At 40.5% G+C, this 27955-nt stretch overlaps 1 protein-coding gene across 1 annotated transcript; it reads left to right on the top strand.

The window, feature by feature from the left end:
* LOC110043120 (polycystin-1-like protein 2) lies at positions 1-26827 on the top strand. The gene is made up of 18 exons (XM_089292666.1): positions 1-244; positions 335-666; positions 4058-4199; positions 5214-5329; positions 6270-6328; positions 6737-6894; positions 7823-8570; positions 8990-9617; positions 10340-10480; positions 10954-11079; positions 16594-16827; positions 17279-17530; positions 17935-18696; positions 19385-19621; positions 20377-20726; positions 21577-22483; positions 23545-23716; positions 24538-26827. Exons 1-18 carry the CDS (start codon positions 151-153, stop codon positions 26421-26423), a joined length of 7344 nt encoding a protein of 2447 aa, XP_089148792.1. The 5' UTR covers positions 1-150; the 3' UTR covers positions 26424-26827.
* Positions 26828-27955: the final 1128 nt, after the last annotated feature.

The raw sequence follows: 27955 nt of genomic DNA, 5'->3' as shown, positions 1-27955 counted from the left end.
CATGGCGAACAAAACAGTTCCTAACTCATCAAAATAAGAGGGACCGTAAAAGTCAACAAACTTATCTTTGAGACACAGCATGCCTTGGAATGTTTTCAAATTTTTATTATTCATGTTAATCGTTCCAGTTGTCCGGTCTGGCAATAAAAAATGGCTGCGTCGACTATACTAATCTTGCTTCTGTTGAATCCTTTTCTACGATGCTTCAGTCTAGAAAACAGAACGAATACCTTCGACATTGCAGGTAAAGTTTTACTTCAAAAAAAACACCGTTTCTGTTAAATTTTGTCTTCTTCGAGACGATTAAAACACGTGTTTTTATTATGTTTGACAGATGAATGCCTTCAAGCTCTGGGGATTTCCGACGGAAGAATCAAAGATTCTCAACTTACAGCGTCTTCAGTTTATAAGGAAAGGTACAAGACATTCGGTCCTCACAGAGCCAGGCTTAACGCGACTAGCTGGGCGCCCGGATATCGAGCGGATCCCAATAAGACTGCTTCAGCTTGGATGAGTGTGAACATTGAACGTATCGTTGTGGTAACAGCGATAGCAACACAGGGCTATGGTGATGAAAAAACCCCTGAGTGGCTGACATCTTACATGCTGCAGTACAGTCAAGGCTCAGACTACACATTTTTCAGGGAAGCTGACGGTGTCCCTCAGGTACGAACAAGGACATTTAACCTAACGATCGACAGCAAAATCTGTACAAGCTACACCTTTCATATCATTGTTTTTATCCACTTTATTTCGGCGACCTCTCTCTAGTTATTCAGCTCCGAAGTGTGTCAGCACGCTAGAAACTACGCCGAATTAAATTTCATAACCTCGAAAAAATTCCAGTTAAAAAAGCATTGTAAACGTAAACCACTTTATTGTTAAATGTGAGGTGAAATTTTCAGTTAAAAAATTAAACTCGTCACTTGACTTTGAACATTCAAAACGAAAATTGAAGTGTTGACGATAACTTGATAAGATTTTGATCATTGGCCAAACCAAGTTGTCGGAGGTTGGGTTCGTTTCTCCCTGGTGGACTCCCTGGCTCAAGGCGATATCCAGAGACCTTACTTTCTTGTTCCGTAGACTCGTTGTGCATCACGCTTAAAATTCTAGCTAGCACAAAAATAATGACAGCAGTCTCACCTTGTATCGTTAAGGGATTCCCTACCACACTGAGTCGTGAAATGTAAAATATTAGCGTCAGCAATTCCATTGCCATTATTACCCTACATTTATTTACGCTGGAAAACTTCGCCGGTTTTCTAACCACTCTGCAATGAAACGAAAACAAAATGATTTCTAACTTAGTGCAAGTGAGAAAACCTGTCGTATGGGAGAGGACATCTCGTTTATTGATCACATATAAACGGCCCTAGCATGATTTATTTCAACAAATCGTGGATCACACATGACACGAAATTTACTGGAATAAAATTTCGAGGTTGAAGTTGTCAAAAACGGAGATGCCGACGAGTGACAAACATGATAACACTTAAAGTAACATGTATACCAACGACTCTACATACCGACGCACAATTTTCTTACAATAACAACGTGAAAAAATATTTACAGGCTTCTATATGCAACATATTTTTGTCATATTTATTTACCGGTCCACGTTTTCGTGCCCCAACTCTAAAGGGAAAGAGGGAAATGAGAAGGAAATTCACTAGGTTTACATAACGTTTTACTACGCTAGTCGGTCTCGTAATTAGTTTGACAGGCAATATCAGAAGTCGCCGAATGGCGCCTCATTTTGTTACTCCACGTAAACATATCATAACAAATGCTAACTTGTTTATAAAGTTGAAATCTTTCACGGTAACACGCATTTCGTTGAATTGATTAAAACATTACTTTGTTTCGTAAAGTTTTATTGCCGGAGAAGTATCATTGTATAAACTTTATTGTTTGGAGTTAATCAAACGAGATAAATTTCTTGAGTTTGTCCTGATGTGGCAATTGACGTTACGTAGTGCTAATCCCAAAGCGACGTCGATTGAATCTCATGGACGTCGGCAAGTTTTGTAAAATCACTCCTCAAAAGTGACAAAACCGAACTGAATGAAAGGTATAACGTTTTAAAAGAATAGCTCTGATGACTTTTGACGAACAAAAAAAGTGCTACATGCCGAAAAAGAGAAAAAACAGCCTGTCAAAGAGCTCTGTCAAAGAGACCTTGAAAGAAAACGCAGCGGGCGGTCTTCACCCGTGCAGCGGTAACCCATATGCATTATATTTTGATGGGTAGGAGGTCGGTTGGTACGGTAATAATTGTTTCCCTTCCAAGTTCGAACGTTTTTTTACTGCTAAAGCCAGTTTTATAGCCAGTCTTACCCACTATAACCTCCTCTACAGACTCGTTGTCACAGGGCTCTTAAACCTTTCTGACTACATGAACTTCAAATTTCCCTGTTTGCCAATTCTTGAGATGTTTGTGCGTTTTTGTGAATTTATTTGTGTCAATACATTCTCTGATATAATTATTGACGGCCATTACTGGTTAAGATGTAAACAAAGGTTTTCTTTTAACTTTCTTCATTTGTATTACCACAAAACTCAAAATGGATTCGAAGGAATTTCAGGTAGAAACTACGAAATTGCCTGAAAAAAATTACACCACATATTAAGCATTTATTGCATTACAATGTCAAGGCGAAAAATATCCACAAAAAAAGTTTTCGCTTCATTGATGAAAACAAATTGATGAAAGGACATATTTCGAAGCTTTCACGAAAACCTTCAGTTTTTAAAAGATGTGTCGATTTGTTTTGTATAGAAAATGCATGTCACCCTGTTGCTTTGAGATATTTGCGGTTTGGGTGTTCAAACATATCATTGTCTGTTTCTTGGTCTGTTTATTTCAATGTATCTATTTTTGCTTTTTTTTTGTTTTTAGATATTTATTCATTTATTTAGTTATTTGCCCCAGGAATATTATTTACATAGATGATGCGTTGTAAGTGTATCAAAGGGCGCAGGTGCCCTCAAAAAGCCCTTTCCATTAACATTATTTGTCTCCATTGGCTCTGCCGGAAAACCCATTGGGGAGAGTGTTCGACTAATACATTTATTTTTTCACTTTGAAGAATACAATAAACTTTGACAAATGCTGTCTGGATACTCTGCCAGTAGCCGGTCTTTTCAATCAGACGAGTGTTAATCCGTGAACACGAACGTAAATGGGCTGCATGAACGAAGAAGGGGTTGGAGCGAGAAGAGAAAGTTTGTCTTCTCGTGAGTGTCGCACCTGTCATGTCTCACCGCAATCCCTTCTAGCCTAAAATGTCTCGCCTCATATTCCCCTCCTGATTTCGAGAGAAAAGCAGTCTACTAGCAGTGTACTGCTTAGAATACAATTGCAATAAATAAAATGAACGAGAGCATCGTTGATACAGTTTACATTTCGTTAAATATTAAAAACAACATTCGTAAGTGCAATATGGTGTCATTGGTTGATGATGGCTGCAAGGGCTGTTCCCTCTGCTCGTCATAATTAAATATAATTTTTATCATTTTATATAATAATGACATAATTATAGATCAAATTTTTAAGCGATTATTACTTAATCATCAGATTATCAGATCAGCTATTGCTGGTTATTAGCTTAGTGTAATTATTATTAGATTTTATATTATTATTTTTGGACATTCTTTTTCAAATTGTTTCTTTTTTTATTATTATTTTGTGATCCCAAACCGTTGACGCGTTAACAAGGTTTCTATCTATAAAGGGCTAAACTTACTTTTCAGTTTATGTTGATCAGACTTAGCGATGGTGGATCTAGATGTGCCCCCCTTATTTGGGATACAAAGGAAAAAAAACGCAGAAGGAAGAAAAGCCGGCAGGGCAAGCAAAACACCCCCCCCCCCCGCCCCGCCCCGCTTAGCTCAAGGTCTAGACTCGTCACTGATGCTACATTTATAGTGAGTTTTGTGGCCCTAGCTTTCATAAGTCTCCAGTAGCCCAGTGGTAAATCCATCAGTTATTCATCTTAACTAATATGTTTTCCGTGTTCAGTTTGATAAAATGTCAATTGTCCTTCATTACCAGTATTTTGAAGGGAACCATGATAGTAACTCGATACGATTAAATCACGTGGCTTTTCCAGTGAAAGCACATAGCGTCATGTTGTGGCCGATGTCTTGGAATGGAAACGTGGCCTTTCGACTGGAATTATATGGCTGCGAATCAGGTCAGTCTTATACCATTGCTTCTCTAAAAGGGGGTGTTATGTTTCTGTGACGAAGTCAAACTAAACTACAGCTCAGTCAAAGCAACAAACTCGTGCCTTTGCAAATACCTTTAGATTTAAAATTCAACCGGAAAAGATCTATGAGTAAACTTAGGCTTGAATTTCCCGCCTGAAAGAGGTCGTATCGTCAAACATATCAGACGATACATAAAATGTACAAAAATATATATTACTCTTACAAAGACTAGTTGGGCTAGAGTATTTTAGGTGATTCTGTTTATTTTTGACAACCATATATGTTCTAAACTTCGCACTGGTTGAGCAGCAGTCTTATATTGGCAAAATCGATCACGGCCACATATCAAAGAAGAAGAAGAATTTCCGAGCGCTAGAAATCCAAAGGTTTGACATAAACTTGAAAAAAGTCGGTTTTTCAAGTTTCACCTTAAGCAATTCTTTTTTCTCTTCTCCCGTTTTACCCTTCCATGACCCTTCTCGGCTTTCCTCGGTTTTGTTTTAGTTCTTCTTATTTTTAAGTTTTAATCCCATATAATTGTGATATGTGATACGTTAATTTTTTGACCAGTTGGAAATTGCCTAAAATTGGTAGAACCAGCCACTCGAAAAGATCTAATGTCTCTTGTCAGTATTAGTTCGCTAAATCGTAGAAATGGAGGGAGAACGTACGAAAATGGTGAATAAAATCAGCAATTACCCATTTAGGACCATTTACTTCGCTCGCGCGTCATAACCTAGTCTCCTCCGCAGCCGTTATTAGGATCGTCACGCGAGAAGAGAAGCGAGTAGCGTTGCGTGAAGACCCTGATAACGGCTGCGGAGGGGACTAGTCATAACCGGACTGGGTCAGTTCTAGACTTTTAGTTTAAGAGATTTTGGTAAAAAATATTAACAATTACTCCGCCAAGGCACAAAGTTACAAATAAAATGGGAAAGAAGGATTTCCATCAAAGTATTTTTAGGAGGTAAACGTTTTTCTGCTTATTTTGATTTCAGATTATTATTTCGTTGCGTGGTTGATGCTAGCTGAAACACCATATACAGTTGACTCCTTAGCATCCTGGTCTGACCCTTATCATTTGAGTACAATGGTAGGAGACGTGGAGGATCGGGTAAAGACCAGAACTTTAAATTACATTGACGATAAAAGGAAAAGATACAGTAACCTTGTGTTTAACCCGTTAAGTTTGGCTCGAGTAGTCCGAGTTTGTTCTGATGCTGGCTAGGGTTCTTGTATCGCGTTCTTTGGTGAGACACTTTCTTCTCACGGTGCGTCTCTGACACCCTGGTGTATAAATGGGTACCGGCAAACTATCAGAGCAATCTAAGGAGATATTAAGGCCAATCACGTTATGTAAGTTTAGAATATAGCTGTTGTATACCCGCTATTGGACCTGTTCGTGCATTATGCATGGCTGGCAATTATAGAGCACGTATGTCCCGGATGTTTTTACTTCAGAGCAATCACCGACCCTTGTCAGTATGTAAATAGTTTCGAAATAGAAGATGTTGTTCCTGGGTTTTCTGAGAAAATAATGTACTTTTGAGGTCAAGAAAACTGCTGAATGTACTTGCGTTCCGCTCGTACGTCCACTAGCAGTTTTTCTAAACCTAAAGCGTGCATTATTTTGTTAGAGAACATGGAAAACATGTTCTATTTGGTATCGAGAAGTAATACTCCTTGACGCCTAACACTGTAGAAACCAGAGTCCAACGCCAGCACTAGTGAACAATCTGTCCTCACCAATCTTCAAGATTACAGCGGAATTTATACCTCTGCCGATGCAATGAAGGCCTCTTCTATAAGTACACGTTTTTCCTCACGATAACAATCAAACAAAAACTCAGATATGCCAGCAAAACAGAGATTTATTAACGGCTTTAGCTGGACTTTATGATTGAAAGTGTAAGATCAAACGTAATTCCCAAATGCTATGAAAGTAGACATTGCGGTGAAATTAATACTTGAAGTGCTTTAAGGGGATGCCGAAACAGTCATTTGGGCTCATTAAATCTAGTTCTTTTTTCTTTTTTTCTCTGTACTACTTGTAGGTGAGCGAGGTACTCAAAGACGCCCCTGGGTTTTTAAGTATTCAAGTTAAACATTTCAGGTAAGACAAAATGAAAAAAAGGTATTTAAAGATATGTTGCAGTCGGCAGATCCAAAGCGAATGCGAAGTGCTTCTGGCTGCCAGCATCCAATATGAAATAGTGCGAGTCCTTTTGGCTGCTTGTGACATAACCTGAGTTGGCAATTACACTGGCGGTGATGTTGACGATGATTTTGATGATGATGATGATGATGATAACGACGATAATGATAATGATGATGAAGGTGGTCATTATCAGCAGCAACAGCATCATCTTTAACATGGACGCCAATCAATATCGGTGACATTTTGTTCCCAGTCATTATACGTTTTCTATCTGTTTTCTCTTTCCGTTTTCGCTGCTTTAGACCACGCTGTGCCATTCTTGTCTTCTTGCTTTCCCCTCCTAACGTTTTTCCGTTTTTCTAGCCCACGGGAGTCCCCTGAAGATAGAGCACTTCTGACGGCTGAGGTCGTGATCGAATGCCTTCGAACCAGGCAACCAAGCCTTGTTTCTAGGCTCAAAGAAAAAATGGCGTCGGGGGAAACAATGTTCAATTCCAGATACTTTGAGCTGCAATACACAGGTAAGAACACAGAGTTAAGTTTGTTGGCCAAACTGACAAGGCATAACTACCAGCTCGAATGAGAGGAGGACCTCCTTCGATCTTAGGCATCCTGACTAGCTGGAGACCCTAAAGCACAATTGTCATACTGTGTAATATTTTATAGAGCATAATTCGTAAGTATATCTCTTCGAATCATTAATAACGAGGAGTGAAGAAGCTGTTAATTCGATACTTTTGATATTGCATTTGGCTGAAGTCGCCAGCTGTAAATTTCCATATTAAACAAATATATTGGGTTCACGATTTACTTCTCTTTAGGATAACTTCTTCCGCTAAAGGTCGCGAGTTTACTGGCCAAGACATGCCGAGTAAAGATCTTTAAGCGTTTATTTAATTGTGGCATGTGTATGATATGTATGATTCCATGGGTGTTATCATATACTCTCTTTAAATGTAATGTTATTGTAGTATAAGCGTGAAGCCTTGGAGCCGAATGGCTCATAGCTGCCGGGGCGTATCCCGGTTTCTTTGGCATGAAGCGGCTAGGAGTATTTCTACTCCCCCTGGACGGGATGCTAGTCCATCGCAGGTCACTCCCCCGCAATTTGCTAGGTTTCCCCAACAATTCGCCGATACCCATTAATACTCCTGGGTGGAGACAGGCACTGTGAGAGTTACGTGTCTTGCCAAGAACACAACACAGTGTCCCCGGCCAGGGCTTGAACCCGGACCGCTCGCTCCGGGAACGAGCGCACTAACCATGAGGCCACCACGCCTCCCACGTTATTGTAGTATGGTGTTTGTAAAATAATGTACTTATTAGGTACGTAGTACCTTTGCAATTTGCGCATTTTGAATTAATCTACAATGTCTACTTCTATAAAGAAAATAATTCTTCATGATTCCGCTGTGTAGAATGCTTGCTTGCCTTTCTTTTCTTCTCCAGCTGACCAACGAAATTTCCTTGCCAATGTCTCCCTGAATCTCTCGAAAAACTTACAAGGTGCGAAGGAAATACTGCCAGACCAGTCATATGTCATTGAAGTAAGAATTGCTTCACTGAAATTCAATTCATCCCTGGCACAGCATCGGGATTTAGAATTCAAATGGGAGCTTTCCACAGTAGATGAAGGCACTGGACAATTCTCTCCATTCATTATCCTCTCAGACAATCGATCGAACATAACAGTCAACTCCCGAGAGATTGCTGTGGGATTTACCTATGTCCGTGTATCTGCCACACCCAAGTCCACAAATGGAGCCATCGATTACGACTTTGGCTTTATTCGAATACTTCCTAGTTTAGGGGCCAAAATCGCTGGGCCAAAGAAGGCGTTCAAAGGGGGTGGTCCTATCGAGCTACACACAATTACTCACGGTGAACTGCAAGATTCCTTTGGAAGTAAGGCGCCAAATGTGGCATTTGCATGGTCTTGTGGAGAAGACAACACCACCACATCCAACGCGTCCTTGGAGTGTGTCTTACCTTTCAACAACTGCACGAGCACCAAGGGATGTTTTGGCTACGATCCTGGTATTTTACATTCCACCAGTGAGCAAAGAGTAATCATAAATCCCGACTTTATGGTAGCCAAGCGTACGTATGTATTGCAAGTGTTGGTGTCCCAAGGAAGCAGATCTGTGAAAGCTTCTCACAGGATATACATCGACAAGAACATTTCTCTTACAATAAAGTAAGAATAACGTTGTTTTATTATGTGAAACACAGCTCAAACTACATCTACGCCTTATAGTGACATAATCAACTAACCATGTCATCGACGATCTTTCTCTAGAAAATTAAGAATATCCTCTAAAGTGTGTCAGTGTAGCTTTCTTTGGGAGAAAGACACCAACAACATGTGTACGCTATAAAAATTGATTTAAATGCTCAAAAAGCTTAAGCCTAGCTGGATGCGAGATGCAAGAATTCATGCAACGCCCTTAGCAACTTTTGTCGATAATATTTGGGTTTTGATACTTAATTGGCACACACAAAATTTGTCACCACCAGAGTGTAGAGTGATGACGTCAATGTTAGGTGGGTCATCGACACTTGAATTTTGGCTTCAAAGAAGCAAAACTACTAATAGCTTGACTATCTTTCCTTTAGATGTATCTCAAACTGTGAACAAAAAGTTAGCACGCAGAAAAAACTGGCACTCCAGACGCAATGTATAGGAATGTCTTGTCCTTACCTCACAAACTATCACTGGTCTCTTTACGTCGATCTTCATAATGGCTCTGACTATTCTTGGAAGGAGATTGAGAACCTAGACAACATTTCTACAACTTCTTTAACGGGCCCGAGTTTAGTGATAAAAGGAGGATACATGCTACAAAACCAGAGAGCACTGCTACGGAACAAAACTTACAAAATCCAAGTTGTTGCTTGGTTAGACGAAGACAATTACGAAAAAGAGAGTTACATTTTCCATACGAATGTTCCACCCTACACTCCAGATAAGAATGCGGGATGCTTTGTGGATCCTAAGCGAGGAGAAGCCATCGCAACCAAGTTCACCGTTCAGTGCGTCAACTGGACCGACTCTGACTTGCCTATCAGTTACCAGTTTTCTTACGAAACGCAATTCGGCGTTGTAGTTTTTCACACAGGACGACAACCCAACGTGACAACGGAGTTACCAATGGGCAAGCAGGAGTCAAACTACTCGCTTCATTTACGGTTGGAAATCATAGATTCGTTTGGTGATTACACCGCAGTATATATCACTGTTCAGGTAATATACTCTTTTTTTTTTTCAAACACCACTCGTGTTGATTTTAAAATCGCATGTCAGTAATGAATTGAATTAAAGCATTTTTTTATAAGGGCATTAAGTGAGGAAACTACTCCGTTCCAGGCACGAATTGCTTCGAAATCTCCAGGAAAATATGAACGCAATAGATGCGGCGGTCATCTCATCAGTGCATTAAACGTAGGATTGACCTAGACATGTTAGTCTCAGAGTGGCGCTTTCTGCCCAGGAACGTGAATGGGTACCAGAGATCTTCTGTATATGGCCTTTCTTAAGTTGATTTAAAGAGGCAAAATTTCGTTACGTAACAATTTTCTTAGACCCGCGTGGAATGAGCTTCTTTGGACGTTGGCTAACTCCGTAAAATCGGCGGTAATCAATGCTGAAAAAACCCAAATACGGAAAACAGCACCTTTCTCTCTCGGCTATTCGAAAGATACCAGCAAGAACTCTGACGGTTTCTTAAACACACAAAAAGGGTCAAATACGTTAGCTTAGTAACGAAATATTCCGTAGCATTTGAATGTCTTACTATACAACGCTTGTTTTTCGTCAAAAGCCTTTTGTTCTCTCCTTACTTTTCTGTGCCTTTACCAACTCAAAGAGCAAAAGCTTCTCTCTTCATTAGTGCCCACGTTAACTTTCAACTCTCCTTATAAAGCACACACGAACTCTTGAAGTTCAGTAAACTTTTGTCTTATCAGGTTACACCGCCCGATGCTTCAAGTATGACGGAAGCTCAAGGAAAATTGGATAACCTTTTCCAATCTGGGAACGTAAACAAAGCCATGCAGATGGCATTTGCATTGCTCTCTGCGAATAAAGACACAGGGGATGCACACTCGGTAAGCTCATCGGACGATGCAATTCCTTAATATTTTACGTTAAATAAACTTTCCGAAATTTAAAACTTGACGAACCGGATCTCACGATTGCTTTGCTTGATCGATTTCATTTGAATGGTCTCCCGCCGGTGTCTCTCCAGAGACGTAAAAGTTAAAATCACATTTCATGGCATAGGAGGTCATTACTGTTAAGCAACTGCACACATTTGAGTAGTCCACACTAGAGTCTCATCCAAAGACTGAAACGTTACAACTACTTTAAACAGCTCTCGTTTGAACGGTCAGATATAAGTGTTTTATCCACAGACCAAAACGCAGTAAAATAAGCAACATTCGGCATCATAAGTTTTTTTTTAACTGAAATCTAAGTGATGGTAACATATCAAGGCTTCAGCAACACACTTGTAATATTCTAGTGGACCAGACTGGAGACAGGGGAAGATATACAATAAGGCCATTGTTTTGTTCCTCAGTTCAAAAGTTCTCTGATCGACAAGATGGAAAATGTTCAGATTGGTAGTGTAGAGCAGGCGACATTAGTCGTGGGAGTTCTTGCCATGGCCACGGAGGACGAAAACGGCATATCTGGCGATTCTCAGGTAAAAAGAATTAATGATATCTTGTAGCAAGAACGGTGCTATGCATGGGTAAATTCTCACGAAATCAATTGAAATTGAATCAATTGAAAGTTAAAGGAAGATCAAATTATTACACGCGTTTCTAAATACGACAGCCCCACCTCATCATATTCCACATCGTGTCATTTCGGTGCGCCTCTTTGACACATAACGTGAGTTTGGTTGAACTATATTTCGTAATTCAGTTTCAAAATATTATGATTTGTATGCTGTATGGCAAAAATTGCCATCGATCCAACAGCGTTTCTCATCATAGGTCTCTAACCATACATCTCACACTTAAGGTCATTCCTCACATTTGCATTGCGCATCCTTACTGCGCATAATTTATGGCGTCATTAGCGCGCGCTCGTGCACGCGCATATTGAAAACATGACGGATTTGCCTTGATATTGAGCACTGTCAGTTGAAAAATGGCTCTAGCTCACCAACGAGCACGGGCACCCCAATTTTTTTCCAGTCATTGTCATCATAAGCTTTGCGTGAGAAAAGACTGATCTAATTTCTATTGCTGAAAACTGAATAAATAAGAAAAATAGTACACACTGTGGTCTTTTCTGTTTTGCAGTCGGTAACCACGTCAAGAAATTTGGTTCAAATTTTTAATCAAGGATTTAGCTTTCTGCCTGAATCAAACTTAAAATGTTTGTTTGTGTTCGACACAATGCATTGACTGTAGTTTAATGCATATTCTTTTGAGTCTGGGTTCACAAAGATTTTACAATCACTGGGAATGCGTTCTTATAATAAGCATCAAATAATGCCAAAATGGGGCATTTTCAATGCCTCACTACTCCTTAATGAGCATGGGCACCCCCCTTTTTTTATTTCAAAATTGAAGTTATAATATAACAAATATTCAGTGGACAAAGTTTGAACAAAAATCTATTGTCACTTTTATTTCAGAGGAATTACCTTAAGAGCCAGTGCCCATAATTATGGACCAAACAACGGCACAAGTCGAAAAATCGATTTTGCTCATTTTTTGCCCATAGATTGGCCCTAGCTAGTAAACAAACGGACCATAGTTAGTTTCTGCTAATGCAGCTTTTTTGGGGAGAAATTTGCGAAAAACGATTTTTTTCCGATTAGGCTCAAAATCTACTTCCGGTTTTGCTGAATTTTCCGAATATTTGATTGCTTCGCGCTCCGCAGAACAGCTACTTGAGAATCTCTCAGTGGTCTTTACATTCAGCTCAGGTCTTCATGGTATGACTGAGCGAAAAATAAAATAAATCGAGGCTTCGTTTCAGCCTGAAACGAGATCGAACACAAACGGAAAATATTACGATGTGTTTCAAACGAATTATAGCACTAAAATATCGCCATATTTTTCTATGGGCTATAACTTTAAATGCCATAAAAACACTTTATACGGGTTAACTGTACACCCACCTGTTTGAAAATCAAAAAATATCTCTGGGCAAATGGTTTTAAGTCGCCCGCGTTGGCCTGTGCTTCTCATGAATTTTTCCCTGAACCGCCGTGAGAATGTAAACAATTGCGTGACTCTGGCGGTCACCCTGAATACATAATTCGTTTCCAACAAACTGCAGATGGCTATCTTAGAACATTTGGGTGAAAAAAGAAAAACATAATGGACCACTTTTAACTTTTATATTTTGAAAGTCATCGCTTTGGAAATTTCGTTAATTAAAAACGCCAATTAAAAGCAATTTACTCGGAGTTCGGGTGTTACTGCTATGTCGTTTTAGGCTGTCGTTCTTTCTCTGATCATTTTAATTACAAGAACGAGTTCTAGAAAGAAAATCGTTCTAAGTTCATTTGTTAAGCGAAATGAAAAGTTGATATTGTTGGTTTGTAGCCTTACGTGATCTGAAGGAATGCTACAGTGATTAAATTTGTATTTGTTGATTTCGACGGATCGATTTTCGGTTAAACCTTTTTATTTGTGCCAGCACATTTAGTGCTTTTTCTCCTGCTAAAAAGTCGGAAAAAGTAAAGTAAACAAATCCTAAAAGTCATAAATAAGAGGCATCGACAGTGCGAGTGTCTCGGTAAGCTGTTAATTTGAACAATTACTGTGCTGGACGGATTGCTTTCCTGGTTACCCACGTACTATACCTAGTTCATTGTGCGCGAATGTTTCTGTTTCAAACAACTGAAATGCTCAGTGCTTTTTCCTTTTTTTCTTCAGTCTTAAAACTTAAGGTTAAAGTTAGGCTAAACCCTAAACTGTTTTGGCGGCCAACCTATTTTTGGCTAATTGCTTAATCAAATTATATATATATTTCATTGAAATTCGCTCCTCTGTGACCGACTTCCGCGAACAAAACAAGATGGATGTTCGCTGTTCATTTAAGACTACAATCCTGGTCAAAAGTGTTGGGACAGTTACGGCAGATGACTTCACAGGCAGCCTCTCTTAAGACCAAAACCGCGCAAGCCCGCCTACCCCCTCCCCCTGTCAATGTTGATAAAAATCTTGAAGAAAAAAAATCCTTGACAATAGCCTCAGAATAGCCTCGTTTCAAGAGTTGTTCGCCTCCTAAAACAGTATTCTCGAACAAAAGAGACGATAAGATAGATATTCACGTCTTATTCCAATAATAGCGATTTTTGAGCAATCGCGTTTGGTTCCAACACAACTGTCTAACCACTTTCTATTGTCCCTTTTTCCTTTTTTCCCACATCCAATCTAGTCTTCAGAATAGCTTCATTTTCATGCAACATTGCTAGGGGAGAGGGGGGGTCAATTGTACTTGCTTCCATTCATCTTTTGTTCTAAAACGTTAAGGACGTAGTTGAAATCGTGGGTTTCAGCGCGCAAAAATGGGAGGTGTCCCAACAACGTATGGCCAGGATTGCAGGTTTACACTAGAGGAAATTGTTCCGGATTCGTGACGAATCCAGAATGTTTTAGTGCCGGATTGATTTTGCCATTTACACAAAAGTGGACGAAACCGAAATAAAAACCCCCCGGTTTGGTCGTGTCTCCGGAGATTTTGAATCCGGAATTGAAAGTGGGAACTTTGAATCCGAAAACTTTTGAATCCGGAGAGTTTTGTCGTGTGAACGATTTTCTCTCGAATCCAGATATTTTTCCGCCTGTGATCTTTTGAGTTCGCGGTGGAACGAAAATGGCGGATTACATGATCCAGTCGTAGTCGAGTCGTAGGTGCATTAATGGCCATTTGATGGCGGTCGCTGGGTGATTACCTCGTGCTGTTTCAGGTGTAGGTAATCACTTTTATAATGGGTAATGCCATACTCCTCAGAAACCGTGCCCAATTTATACTTTACTGCGCAGATGACGACGATGGCACGATCGAAAACCTCGACGGTTTTCGACCCTAAACCCTAAGTAAATACCTGGAGGAACCTGGCATGATGGACAACAGTACCGTGGTCAGCGAGTTGAAAGAAAACTTCAGACTGTCTCAACCTACCCCTAGCCTTATTTTCGGAGGCATTTTGTTTCTCGTTGTCGAGGCAACAAACTGCTTGTTAACCATTCCATCATGAATGTTCCCGGAGTTATCGTCGTGTATAAACGATTAAGAATCCGAATATCCTTTCACTGTAAACCCCTACTAATCCGAATACTCTAAAATTGATGAATTCGGGAACTCCTTTATTGTAAACCTAGTCCTAGATCGACCACTGTAATGTTTATTTGTCTACCAGTGTTTTGATCTGCAAATTTCAGTTAATTGATCAAACAACCAAAGTAGAAAAGATGGATTTTTTTCCCAGTATGATTGAAACTTAAACGCAATTTCTTCCTCGGCTAATTCAATTCAAGAAATTCCGGGTTTTCTAGCTGAGTTTGAGCATATTGTGTAGGTACAAATTTTCTACACAGCTAGAAGAGCTGAGATGCCGTCACGCAGTTAGTAGTCTATAGAAATTATGGTATTTCCACTTGACTTTATTTGTCAGTCAATGATTCAGTTGCCATAAATCATAGAGGATTGGTTAAGTGTATCTCTGAAACTGCTACTGTGTTGTAAGTTATCAGTGAAATCAATAAAATAAACAAGTGTTAAAATCATTTCCCGGAGTACTGTAGTAACGTTCTTTATCATGGATGTCGTGGGTGTCGCAATGCAAATGAAGAAACATATATATTTATACTAAGTTAAACAAAAACAACAAAAACAAAAAACAACAAAAAAAACATTTTCCATTATTTTATCCACACAACGTTTCAAAAATTGCTTCCATCGGATTGCTGGAAACGAATATTTTACTCGAGAGTGGCTATCCGCGTCACGCAATTGCTTACATTCCAACGGCGGATTTTGGGCAAAATCTATGAGAAACACAGGCCAAGGCGGGCGACTTGAAACCATTTGCCCAGAGATATTTTTTGATATCCTAACAGGTGGGTGTATATTTAACCCGTAGAAAGTGTTTTTATGGTATTTAAAGTTATAGCCCATAGAAAAATATGGCGATGTTTTTAAGCAATAATTCTCTTGCGACATACTGTAAAATTTTGCGTTTCAGTTTTACCTCTTTTCGGGCTCAAAACTAACTTTGATTTATTTTATTTTTCGCTCAGTCATACTACCAAGACCTGAACTGAATATAAAATCCATTGAAAGATTCTCAAGTAGTTGTTCTGCGGAGCGCGAAGCAATCAAATATTCGGAAAATTCAGCAAAACCGGAAGTAGATTTTGAGCCCAGTCGGGTCGAAATCGTTTTTGGCGTATTTCTACCAAAGAAAGCTGTATTAGCAGAAACTAACTATGGTCCGTTTCTATTCTTACTAGGACCTATCTATGGACAAAATACAAGCGAAATCAATTTTTCGACCTGTGTCATTGATAGGCGATTTAGGTCCATTTTTATAGGCATTCACTCTTAAGTGTCAGTGGCCTCAAAATTAACACTCTTACAAATTTCACGATACTCTTTTCATTTCTGATATTTATTTCGTACCAACACCATTTTTTATGATTGGTAAGGTCACGTGACACGCTCACGCGAAGGGCTTATTTGGGCCGTACCGCTGATGTTTTAAAATACATTTCTGGAATCTACTAGATATATGCGCCCGACAAAGATACGACATAGCAAAGAAGAAAGTATCTTTCTCAAACTCATTAATAATTCATCAAGTTAAGACAAAGTAAATCACAACCGTGAAGGAGGTTTGGCAAAGGAGGTTTAGCAAAATCTATGCTAATTAAAATTAGCATAGATTTTGACGATTTTACTTCTCCGTTTACTCCTTAGTTTTTGTTTCGATTGGGAAGATATATCAAACGCTCGATGCAGTGTTCCATTGACTATCCAAACACCTCGAATTTCGTCCAAAGTACTCCGCTGCGTGTCGTATTTTCAATTCTCTTCTCGGTGTTTGGATATCCCGATGAAACACTGTCTCTCGTATTTGATATATTACTTCTCCAATATCAAGCGATTTGATGCATGTATGGAGAGTACAGCCATTCAATAAGACAGTATATTGCACCAGATATTGAAAACGTTTTTATATCCATAGGAAAAGGCATTGAACTTGCTAGGAAACACGGTGAACTTCATTTCATCTCAAATGTCTAACGGATCCATGGACGCGGACTTAGTACAGAGTGTAGGTACCAGTCTGTTCAGTGGAATCGGTAACGTACTAAGCGCAGCGTCTAGTGAAGCTGAGACTGACGGTGAGGAATCGGGAGAAGACGAAGAAGCCCAACTGGGGGAGGATCAAGCCGACAGCGAAGTAATGAAGGAGAAAGTGAGTGATGCATTTATATTTTTTTTTTTACAGTACACTTGTTGCTGCAGATATTGTTGCAGTTGTGTTATTCTTGATCCGATAGCATTTGCATTTCGACCATTCGTTCGAGGCTAGTTTCAAACGTATGATAACTGGTTAAACAATTTCTGGTAGCATTTTGCTATGATTATTTAATTTATTTTTATGCTGGGTTTTTAACTGTTCTGCATACAATAATATGAACTTTCTTTTCAGGCGTTAAAAATGTCTGTTAAGCAGTACAGAGTTTACCAATGTAGCAAGACGTTTGCAACTTTCTTTAACTGAACTCAGAAAGCCAAAAAGCCAAGCAGTACTTGCCTAGTGAAAATCAATTGTTAATATGTGAGTTCTCACTGTTTGTAACGGTAAACAACGCTATACTCTGCTAGAGTGTCATTTCATTTTTTGTCCATTGTCTTTCCAACAGAGCAAGGAGAGGGCACAAAATGCTTTGAATCTTGTTTCACAAGTGGGAGATAGCCTGCTATCAACCAAAGCAGTTGGAGAGGAGCCTACTGTGTTCAAAACAAAGTCCTTGGAAGTTTTGTTAGATCGCCAGCGTAGCTCCGATATGGGAGGCAAGAAGCTTGGAGAAGGATCCAGTGGAGTGGCCCTGCCTTCTGGTAACTCGCTCTTTTCCAACAATGAGCAGTCGGCGCCCGAAGCTGTTGACTCCCAGGTATGATGCACCACCGAAAGTTACACAATCCTTAATTTTAATTGTTAGTTTGAAATTCGGCATGATTTGTTAAAGGAGATCAATCATGGCATTTTGAGTTACTTTAGCCAGGTACAAAATTACCTTTAAATTGAAGAAAACCTAAAAATAATACTTTGCCAAGGTAGCAAAACACCAAAGAGATAATTTTAAACCATAAAGCAGCAAGGATGGTTTAGGATGGAGAACGTTAGTACGGATTACAAACGACGAGCTTGACGAATTAAGGCTGGACTTCTGAAGATGCGCAAATCGTGAAGTAGCTGCTTTAAAAGCAAACGAGACTCCGTTGTGACCAGCAGTCTTGAAGGACTACCTCTCAAATATTCCATCTTTTTAAGTCATATTTACTTAATTTTGCTTAGATGTTGGCGTTCAAAAAGAACCCATTCACATGGGATAAAAGTGCTCAAACAGTCAGGTCTTCAGTGCTTGACTTCAAGCTCAAGGCTAGCGGTGGCGACACTTTGAACATCTCAGGACTTCCTGAACCTGTGGAACTCTTCATACCCATTGCCAGCAAAGAACAATCCTCTGAAAACGACAATAGCTCCGCTGAAAGTTTGTTCATGAAACCAAGCAACGGAACTTCAAATATTCGCTACCACAGGTTTTTGGTTTCATCTCACGACGTCCTCGTGACAATACAAATAAAGCCCGAGAAAGGTGTGACCATGGACGTGTTTGTCAACTACAAAACAAAGCCCACTCCTCACAGTAACGTCTTCAATACAACCATTCCAAACTTTTCGACGTGTACAAATATGACACGGACTTCTTCCGACAATCTAAACTGTTCCTCAGATCCTTACACATTCTCATTTTCGAGTCGCATTTCTGGGCACACTGGTACTCACTTCCTTGGAATTCGATACATTAAGAAAAATACCAAAGCCAGTGACATTGATGCAAGACGAAAGAGACGATCTTGTGGTCCACACCATCGGCGGGGTAAAAGGTCCTGCGTTGATGTCAAAGATGCCCCCACCACTCCTCCCCCGACGCCAATGATTACTATACCAACCTACAACTCTTCCACAGACGCTAATTATTCACTGAGCATTTCGGTCAGCGGTTGTCTCTACTGGTCCGAATCAAAAGAAAAGTGGACAAGTGAAGGATGCCGGGTAAGACGGTATTTACCGAATTTGCTCTTACTTTTAAGGACGTTACATAATGCCGGGAACTTATAAGAGATAGTCGATCTCAGGTATAAATCTTCCGTCCTAAACGCTAAACCGATTTGTTCCTCGGTGTTCTCACTTTTAACTCCTTGGTTGCACTTTGTAAATAGCCAACTGGTCAACCTCCCGCCAGCTAAAATTCTTCACAAGTCTTTTGATTGAGTGTATGTTCGGTTTTCTCCACTTTCTTTATTCATAGTGTCTACAATATAGTGAGCACAGCATCGACGAATCCACCAATCCTTTTAAGTGTTCTAGTGGTACTACATAAAGAAAATTATTTATTTTAATTTAGTTACTCATTACTTATAGATCACTTCTCTGCAACAGACCTGGTGCAACAAAATCCATCATTCAATAGGTGGACCAACACAATAACGCCGAGTAAAATTGTCTAGATGTATGGGTCTACTAGCATCCTAAATTCGGCACATCCAGTCAAAGTAAGGAGATTACGTTTCACGCCAAAGAGGGAAAAATTAACTAGAGAATATTTTTTCTTACTGTATCAGGGAAGTTACCGGGACGGGGTTTAACCAGGCTGTTGTAAAGGAAGACGTTAGAGAGGATTTCGTTATTTGGAACCACTGACGATTTGGTTCCTGTTTGCGCATGATCAATTCTCTTACAGGTCGGACCAAAGTCAAACTCCAAGCAGTTGCATTGCCTTTGCACCCATCTGTCCGCATTCGGAGGCGATTTCTTCGTGGCTCCAAATCCCATAGATTTCGATAAAGTGTTTGCAGCATTTGGCAATCTGGCCGAGACGGGAAATTTTGTCGTGTTATCGACAGTATGTGTTATCCTTGGCTTGTATGTACTAGGTCTCGTACTGGCCAAGAGAGAAGACAAACGAGATGAACTAAGAGTGAGTACACTTGTAATTGATTATTTGCATTTCTTTCAGTCATAATATATTTCAATAAGTCGTTCTTAAAATGATAACAGAAACTGTTCTATTAAGCTTGCAGAAGTCCATAGATTTCTGTAATGTTGTGGCTTAGAATCTGCCGACGTCTTCTCTTCGCCAGCTTGAGAATTTGAAAAGCATCCAAACTTGCTCCTAAAAAAGTACATAAATCTGAGCCGACTAGGTGACTCACGTTTTCACTCCTACAGTGTTGCCATATTGCACATATTCCGTTTCAGATTGTTGTTAACAGTGTTGCGCATCAAACTAAGTCAGTCTCTTTACTCAGGTCTTTGGCGCCTCTCAACTCGTGCAAAATTGGCGAGTGTCTGTTTAAAATTAGCATTTAGTTTAAAATAAAAATCAACCGAATGAAAGTAACCCACTCGTGACATGTATAGGAAACCCAATTATAATTGGCAATGAAATGTTTGGTTCCAGGACATCTTATTTTGCCGGCTGGGGTTCGACCGCTTGCTCTAGCACGTAGGAAGTCACCGAAACAAAATTGCCATTCAAGCCTGAGAAAACATCCAGAGGAATCAGGCAAGAACTAGAAAAAAAAGCAACCGTTTTACATGGACGGAGCAAGATGAAACGTGACCACGCCACAAAACAAAGGCCATACCCCATGCGAAATTACTCTTCAAAAGGTTTTCAGAGTTTTTAAAATTGTTTCAAAATAGTAACGTTTAGTCATTTTGTCTCGTTAGGTTGTGGCAAACGTTCTGATCAACGAGAATGAAGGAGAAAGCCAGTACAGCATCTCTATACAAACCGGTATGTGGCGCGCCAATGGAACCTCCGCGAATGTGGGTTTGGCCATTTATGGAAGCCAGGGAAACACGGAAGATATTACTCTGACTGATCCACACGCAGAAAAGATCTTCTTTTCCCGAGGAAGTATCAATAACTTCACCCTTTGCCTTCCGGAGTCACTCGGTTCGCTGGAGAAGATACGCATTTGGCATGACAACAGTGGCAACAATCCATCTTGGTTCTTGATGCAGGTGGTGATCGTAGATCTTGCTACTGGAGAGAAAGTGCATTTTGTTGCCAACAGGTACAATAGCTTACATTTCTCATATTCTCAACTTCAGTCCACAAACGTTCAAGTCTAGTGGCGTTACTCAAGTCCGTGTATTGCTTATTAGTATATACCACACAAGTGAATAGTGCTTTTCGCGCGCTCTGATTGGTTAACTCGGAGGTGATTAGCAAGTACTATTCACCTCTGAGCAGCCGGCGCGAGAGATTTTAAAATTCCGACCGCTTGTCACACATAAAATGGCGTTTTGGTACGCTAATTATTCAGCTTGTGTGGTATATACTAAAACAATTATTCGCCTCAGTGTCGGTGAAAGTGATGGATATTTACCTCCACTTCGGTGGAGTTGGTAGTAGTAATCGGTTTTGCAATTTTCGTACCCAAGTAGCAACAGACAGAGACGCTTCAGGGATATTTGCAAAACACAGTTATCAGTATGGACTTTAATTATTATGGGTTTTTTTTTTGGGGGGGGGGGTGGGGGCGTCAAATATTCAACGCCCCTGAAGCACAGTATGAGTTAAGACACTTCTCATTGTTCTCGCGGATTAAATGTCACGACTAATGCGACTACCATGGCTGTTGTAGTGATAAAATAACGGTCTCGCGCAATGATCTTTTTGAAACAAAACAAGTCCAGAGTTTTATATTGCCTATATACGAAATATACGAAATCAGGAGGAAATGCATACATATGACAAATACAAAGATCTAAATTATTATTCCAAATTGAAAGGGCTAGCTTGCTGCCCTAAATTTTCCATTCTATGCTTGGTAATAGAAATTTGGGTCAAAAGAGATGCTTTTGCCGGTATTGGGTCTACACCATCAAACCTGATATTCGACACATATTTATTGCTTTCAGATGGATAGCAGTAGAGAAGGAAGATGGAAAGTTGGATCTAGAGTTACAAGTCGCTAGCAAGAAAGAGATTTCAGGATTCAAAAACTTGTTCTACGCTAGGACAGCTACAAAACTTGGAGAGAAGCATCTATGGCTGTCACTTTTTACCAGACCGCCGCATAACCCGTTCACGCGGGCTCAACGCCTGGCATGCTGTATTTCGATTCTCTTTGCGGCCATGGTAACCAATGCCATGTTCTACAACTTTGGTACACCGCCAGGCGATGCTGTACAGGTGGGACCCTTGAAAGTGAGCCTCACACAGATCAAGATCGGCATCCAAAGCAGCATAATAGCCATTCCTGTCAATGTGCTTGTCGTTACTATCTTCAGGCAGTTAAAAGCGCGAGATGCAGGTAAGCCCGAAGGAGGGGGAGGTAAAAGTCAAGGGTGTCTCCCGCACTGGTTCCTCTTCGTTGGTTGGTTTATCTGCACAATGGCAACGCTGGCCTCTGCTGCGTTTGTTGTGTTTTACAGTCTCATGTGGGGCGCAGAAACCTCTAACGAATGGCTTGTGTCTGTTATGGTGTCCTTCTTTCAAGATGCGATTGTCATGCAACCAATGAAGGTTCTCCTGGTTGCATCTATCTTGTCAATCTTAGTCAAAAAGCCACCAGAGCAGGAAAAAGTCATGGGAGACGCTGTCCAGAGAAACGCGGCAGGAGAAGTCATTACTCTTGATCAAGCAGAACTCGAGAGGGCACGCAAGTTTAGAAGCAGTCTTGTTCAAGTTGGGCGTAAAGTAGTGGAGTTCGTACTTTTCGGAATATTTATTACTCTTATGATGGTTGTGTGTTATGGCAACAGAGGAGTTGAAAGATTTATGGTCACTCAGTCCATGGACGACTTATTTCAGACGTTTAGCAAGGTAAGATATGAAAGAAACAATATAAGGCGGTTTGCCATTTAATCTAACCAGTGAGATCAAAGAGGTTGTACACCAAAACAAACTAGTCGTGTTTTACTCGAGAGGGGAGTGAGAGGGGTTTTCCGCATTAGAACGCACTCATTAGTGGCATAGGAAATCCGCAGTTGGAAAAATAATGCCACCATTGGTCTTTGTTAAGGAGCACTGCACGGAGACAGTGGGTTAACCCTCCTTTGTTATATTAGGGAGCTTACGCAAACCACGACGGCAACGGCAACGAAAACGCCGTCAAACAAACGTTTTAATGAACAGAACAATAGTTGTGCACGTGCGTTATAAATCTTTGTACATTTCTTTGCCGTCCTCTGCAAAACAACAACGTGAAATGACCAAGTTTTGGGTATTTTTAAGAACTTGAGCCACGACGGCTAATTTTTCGTATTTTCTTCCAAAATTATTTGCTGGCGTTACATCTTTAGTTTGAGAAGGGTTTTAGACCGCTCGGCTTGCAGAACAGTTCTAGATAATTGCGAAATTCGAAGGTAAAATTTAAGTCCATTTTTTCCAGCCGTCGTCCTTGACGTTGCCGTCGTCATTGCTTAAGCTTCCTAATAATAGAAAACGAATGTCCTAAGAATTACACGGGCCTTGCTCAAGCGTGCGAGCGTGCCGTGTGCGTGCGTTCACCTTATTCACTGTTTTCCCGTGGAGGGTCACAAATGTTCGTGAAAGGAAAGTACTGTAATTCTTTCGATTGATGTTGGAAACCTCTGAGCAACTCTATGGAAAATATGTGGTTCTCACAAAGTCTTCCTTAGTTACAATCTTTTACAAGTATTGTTCCTTTTACAGTAACCCTTTCCATTTGTTTTATTCGTAATAACGAGACATTTTCTACGAAACAATACTTAAGATGCATCTCTACTTAGGAGGCCCGGCCAATTAGAAGTTAGTGCCAGGTTATTTGCCTTCGCTCAATTCAGTTCTTGAAAATAGCCGCCTTCATCAACCGGGATGGCGTTAGCTGCTTACAAACAAACACATCTCCTTTGCTCTTTTAGGTAAACAATGTCCCGTCGTTCTGGAAGTGGTCGAAGAAAGTTCTAGTGCCCAACCTTTACAATGTCGACTGGTACAACGGCCGCCCTTTTCAATACGAAGAAGGATTCCTTAGCAACCGTGCAGCTTTCTTGGTTGGTATGCCGAGAATGCGACAGTTACGAGTCAAAACAGGTCAGTACGACGTTTAGGTTCGGATTCTGTCCTAGAAGTAAATTAGGCGTTCACTCAAGACTGCTCTTCTCACGGTGATCAGGTCTCTTATTCCATTTGGGCTTGGTTAGGTATAAAAGCAGTTAATATGGCCATGTTTAGCTGGGCAGACGACTAATGCGTCTCTGACATATGATGCGACTAACAATTACTACGTCTAGTTAAATACGAGACACATAAATCCCGTCTGACCAAAAACGTCATTGTGTGATTAACTATTGGACGCTTGATTACAAATGTTAGCTGAGCGAATTTTATGTCTGATGTGTCTCGTGTTTATGCCCACGAATTATACTTCTTTGGTTATTTTCAGCTGACCTGTTATGCGTCATAACTTCCGTATTTGCCTAGTTGCATAATACGTCTAAGATAGTTAATTTTCTGAGACGACCAATATTAGGTTTTTTAAACCCCAAATCACAAGAAGTTGAAAGGGCACAGATCGCAACTGGAGCAAAAGGTCTGAAGCATGTACGCCCTCGCTGAAATGCCTTGGTTGAGCAAAGAAAAGAAACTTACCTATTCACATCCCGAGAAGAATAGAAATCGCGCAAAAAAGATTATTGCCTCTGTACATGTGAAGTAAGAGAAAATTTTAAGTGTATACCGAATTCGAAGAATCAAACTGATGCATTCAGTCCGCTCTTCATCTTTAGTTTCAAAACTGTAGACAGCTTTGAATTGAGCGTTTCTAGGAAAAAACAAAGAAAGCAACTGATGTTAGTTTTCATTTAATCGATTAAAACTATATTGATCCATGTCCTGCTGCTCTTGATCAACAGAGAAAAACTGCTCAATTGTGAAGAATGAGCCCATCCTGGCAAGACAATTCTCGAGATGCGTTCCATTCTACACCGGTGAGGCGGAAAATGTGTCTCCATACAACAGACCAGGATGGATTCCGGTCCAAAACGCCAGTGTCTTCTACTCAGACTTTGAACTCGACAAGGAGTGCCCCAGACCTTGGCGCTATCGGAGACCCGACGATCTTCAGTTGAGACCGTACGGTGGCCAGATGGCCACGTTTGTAGGAGGTGGTTACATAGCCGACCTTGGATACAATTCTCGCACTGCACTAAAGGTTATCGGGGTGTTAGAAAATGATGACTGGATTGATGACCGAACGGTTGCAATTTTTACGGAATTCACCATTTTTGAACCTTCTAGCTCGCTCTTTTCTACGATTAAACTACTATTTGAAAGGTCCCCGACCGGTGGATCGAATGTCGCGATGACGATAAAGACCCTTTCTCTCTACGCTCCGCCCGATTTCCGATCAACATTCCAGATTTGTCAGCTTCTGCTCATGATTGTTCTCATCGTCTTCTTCTTTGCTGAGATCGGAAAACTTCGTCGCGAAAAATGCTCATACTTCATACAGATATGGAACTGGCTGGAACTTCTGCAGATCACTAGCACCATTTGCTCCTTGGTGTTCTTCTTCCTCAAAGAGTCGCGAACGAGCCAGTACGTGAAGAAACTTCAGGAGAATCCCTTCGAGACGTCAAGCACCGACAATATTGAATACTTATCTGATATGGAGACCTACGTGCTTGCTTTCGTTCTCTTCATAATCACAATAAAGTTTTTGAGGCTCATCAAGTTTAATCGCCACGTTTGTCAAGTCATGGGAACGTTGCAGCGAGCAGCCACGCAAGTTTTGTCCTTCATGATGGTGTTCGTTACAATTCTATTAGCCTACACCCAAGTTGGGTTTTTGGTGTTTTCATCGAATGTCGATGCGTATAGGTCCTTTTACAGCTGTTTGCGTGCCATGTTGCTGTTGCTTTTTGGAGGTGACATGCGCTTCCAAGAGCTGAAGTCCACCAGCAGATATATTACACCGGTGTTTGTATTCGGTTATCTGTCTTCCATGGCGATGGTTCTTTTGAATATGTTTCTCGCCATCTTGAATGACTCTTACTACGAAGTCAAGAACGTTGAAGCTGGTGATTCGTTTGCTGATGCAGAATTGGGAGCATTCATGGCTGACTACACCAAGGAAAAGATCAGCAAACTCAAAGACGAAACCTTTGAGCTTATAGAAGGCACGATTGAGAGCCTCATAAGCTTTGTACGGAGTAAAAAGCGACAGCATGAGCATGAAGAGGAGTTTCCTCCAGAGAAGGTGGAGCCCGTAGGTGGAAAGATCCAACTGGCTTCGTTTGATTCTATGGAGGACATTGGAAGCTACGAGGACGAGGATGTGGAAGATGAAACCCATCCTCTTTCAAAGGCAGCATCCCTGAAGAGTATGGTTGACTATAGTGTATCACTCACCGATCTTAAAGAAACCATTCTGCAGATTGGCAGAGAAATGCGCCAATCCTTGACGTCTCTTAGATCGGCCGTGAGCAATCACTCACTTAACCAACTATCATCACGGTGTGACTATACCCTTTCCCTTGACTTACTCGCAGATGACGACGAAACATTGAACTGTCAACACAAGCCGTCGCCTTACTTTTCTGCATTTGGAAGTTACCTCGAAGACATTTGGCAAAAAGAAGAAGAAAGAAGAAAGAAGGAAAGAAAGAAGAAAAGAAAGAAAGATCGCCACTATCGCCACTACAAACGAAGACAGAAGCTTGCTAAGATCGACAATTACGAGAGACGCCACATGCTTAGGCCAGCGGTTCAACGCGAGGCGGTTGTAACGTTTTGGTGAAATTAAACTAAATTTATACAACCATATTTTATTCATAAAAGCTTGAACGTTTAGACTAGAGGTGACGAATGGTGAAACCAGTGACTCGCGGAGGTGCCTAGTCTCCGAGACTCATCACGAAAGATTCCGAGATTTTGAGATCTGATCCAAAGTTTCGGAGACCCAAGATCGTTTAAATACCATTCGCAATCCTTAATACTAGTAAAAGTTAGTAGAAAATATATATAATTATAAACGAAATATGATTTCTGTTTTCATAAAATAATATAATACAGAAAGTAGGATCGCTTCAATTCATTATCAAAGAAGTGAAATAAGAGTGATCGAATCAGATCGCCCACGTACGTGCAAAATTACAGATTAAATGACTAAATAAACCTTCATACCGCGTGTTGGTGATCAAAGTTATTGTACTTGTGACTTAAATCTTAGGTCCACAAAAGACCAGTGTATGACATTTGCAGCCTGCAGAGTACAGAACGCAGAATGCAGACTTTTAAACTTATATTGTATTCTCAAGTATTCTCATTTCCATTACCGAGAGCTAACCGTAAACAGGCTAACCTGAGCGTTATTCAGGCATACCTCTGCAGTCTGCAAATGTCATACACCGCCAAAAGACTGAGGTATCGACAGTTGTCAATATATCTATTAAATAGAATTCAACAAAAAAGGTTCCAAATAGTGGAAACTCAAACTCCTGGCGGACAAAATGATCTCACATCAGCACCAGATGTTTTCATATCAGGGGCATCCATTCTGTGGAAGGTTCACTTGCTCCCAGATAAACCAGAATCTGTGATACCTCTTCTACATAAAATGACCTACATGAACCCCGGACTTTTTCATGAGGGTGCTCGGGAGCAAGACAAGAAACAACCACAAACTCAACCGATATATGACATCAGGCCGAAATTCAACCCGGGTTACATTAGTGGGAGGCGAGGGCTCTCATTCCTACACGCCATCCGTGCTTACCTTAGATACAAAATACAAGTTATATGGACACTCTACTCTGTCCACTTGGTGTCCATATCAAAGAGGTTCTTTTATAATGCGAAGTAACCTAAGCACTCGATCGACAACTAACAGTCTGTTGCCGAGGTTTCCCTTGCAACCTTTGGGAAAGAAGAACTTTGTTTGATGTCGGTATGGAGAACTTCTAGAACAGAGTGCTGGTCAGTATGCATATACTATATGTGGACTGAGCATTGCTATCTATATCTCTATTAATTCATGTAAACTATGTACTAGATATATTTTTGTAAATAGTGTAAAACAAAGTTAACTTGACCTGACTTAGCTCAATGATTTTGTACGTGTTACTTATTGACCAGAAAACAGGGAAATACCTAAACACAACTGAAAAAATAAACTCTCCAATACTTGTTTTCTCAGTCATTCTCAAGCCCCCTGCAATATTTGGATGCCAGTATAACAATCGTCTTCGATCTTCGGAATACAAAAAGGTCTTTAAACTTTATGGGCACGGTTACACTGTGGAGGTGCGATCTTCTCCGGAGCGAGCAGTC

This window comes from Orbicella faveolata, unplaced genomic scaffold (assembly GCF_042242905.1).
Source record: "Orbicella faveolata isolate gen_17 unplaced genomic scaffold, um_ofav_v1 contig_24, whole genome shotgun sequence".
Lineage (NCBI taxonomy): Eukaryota > Metazoa > Cnidaria > Anthozoa > Scleractinia > Merulinidae > Orbicella > Orbicella faveolata.
Note: the sequence above shows the minus strand (reverse complement) of the source record. Positions and strands in the feature narration are given on the sequence as shown.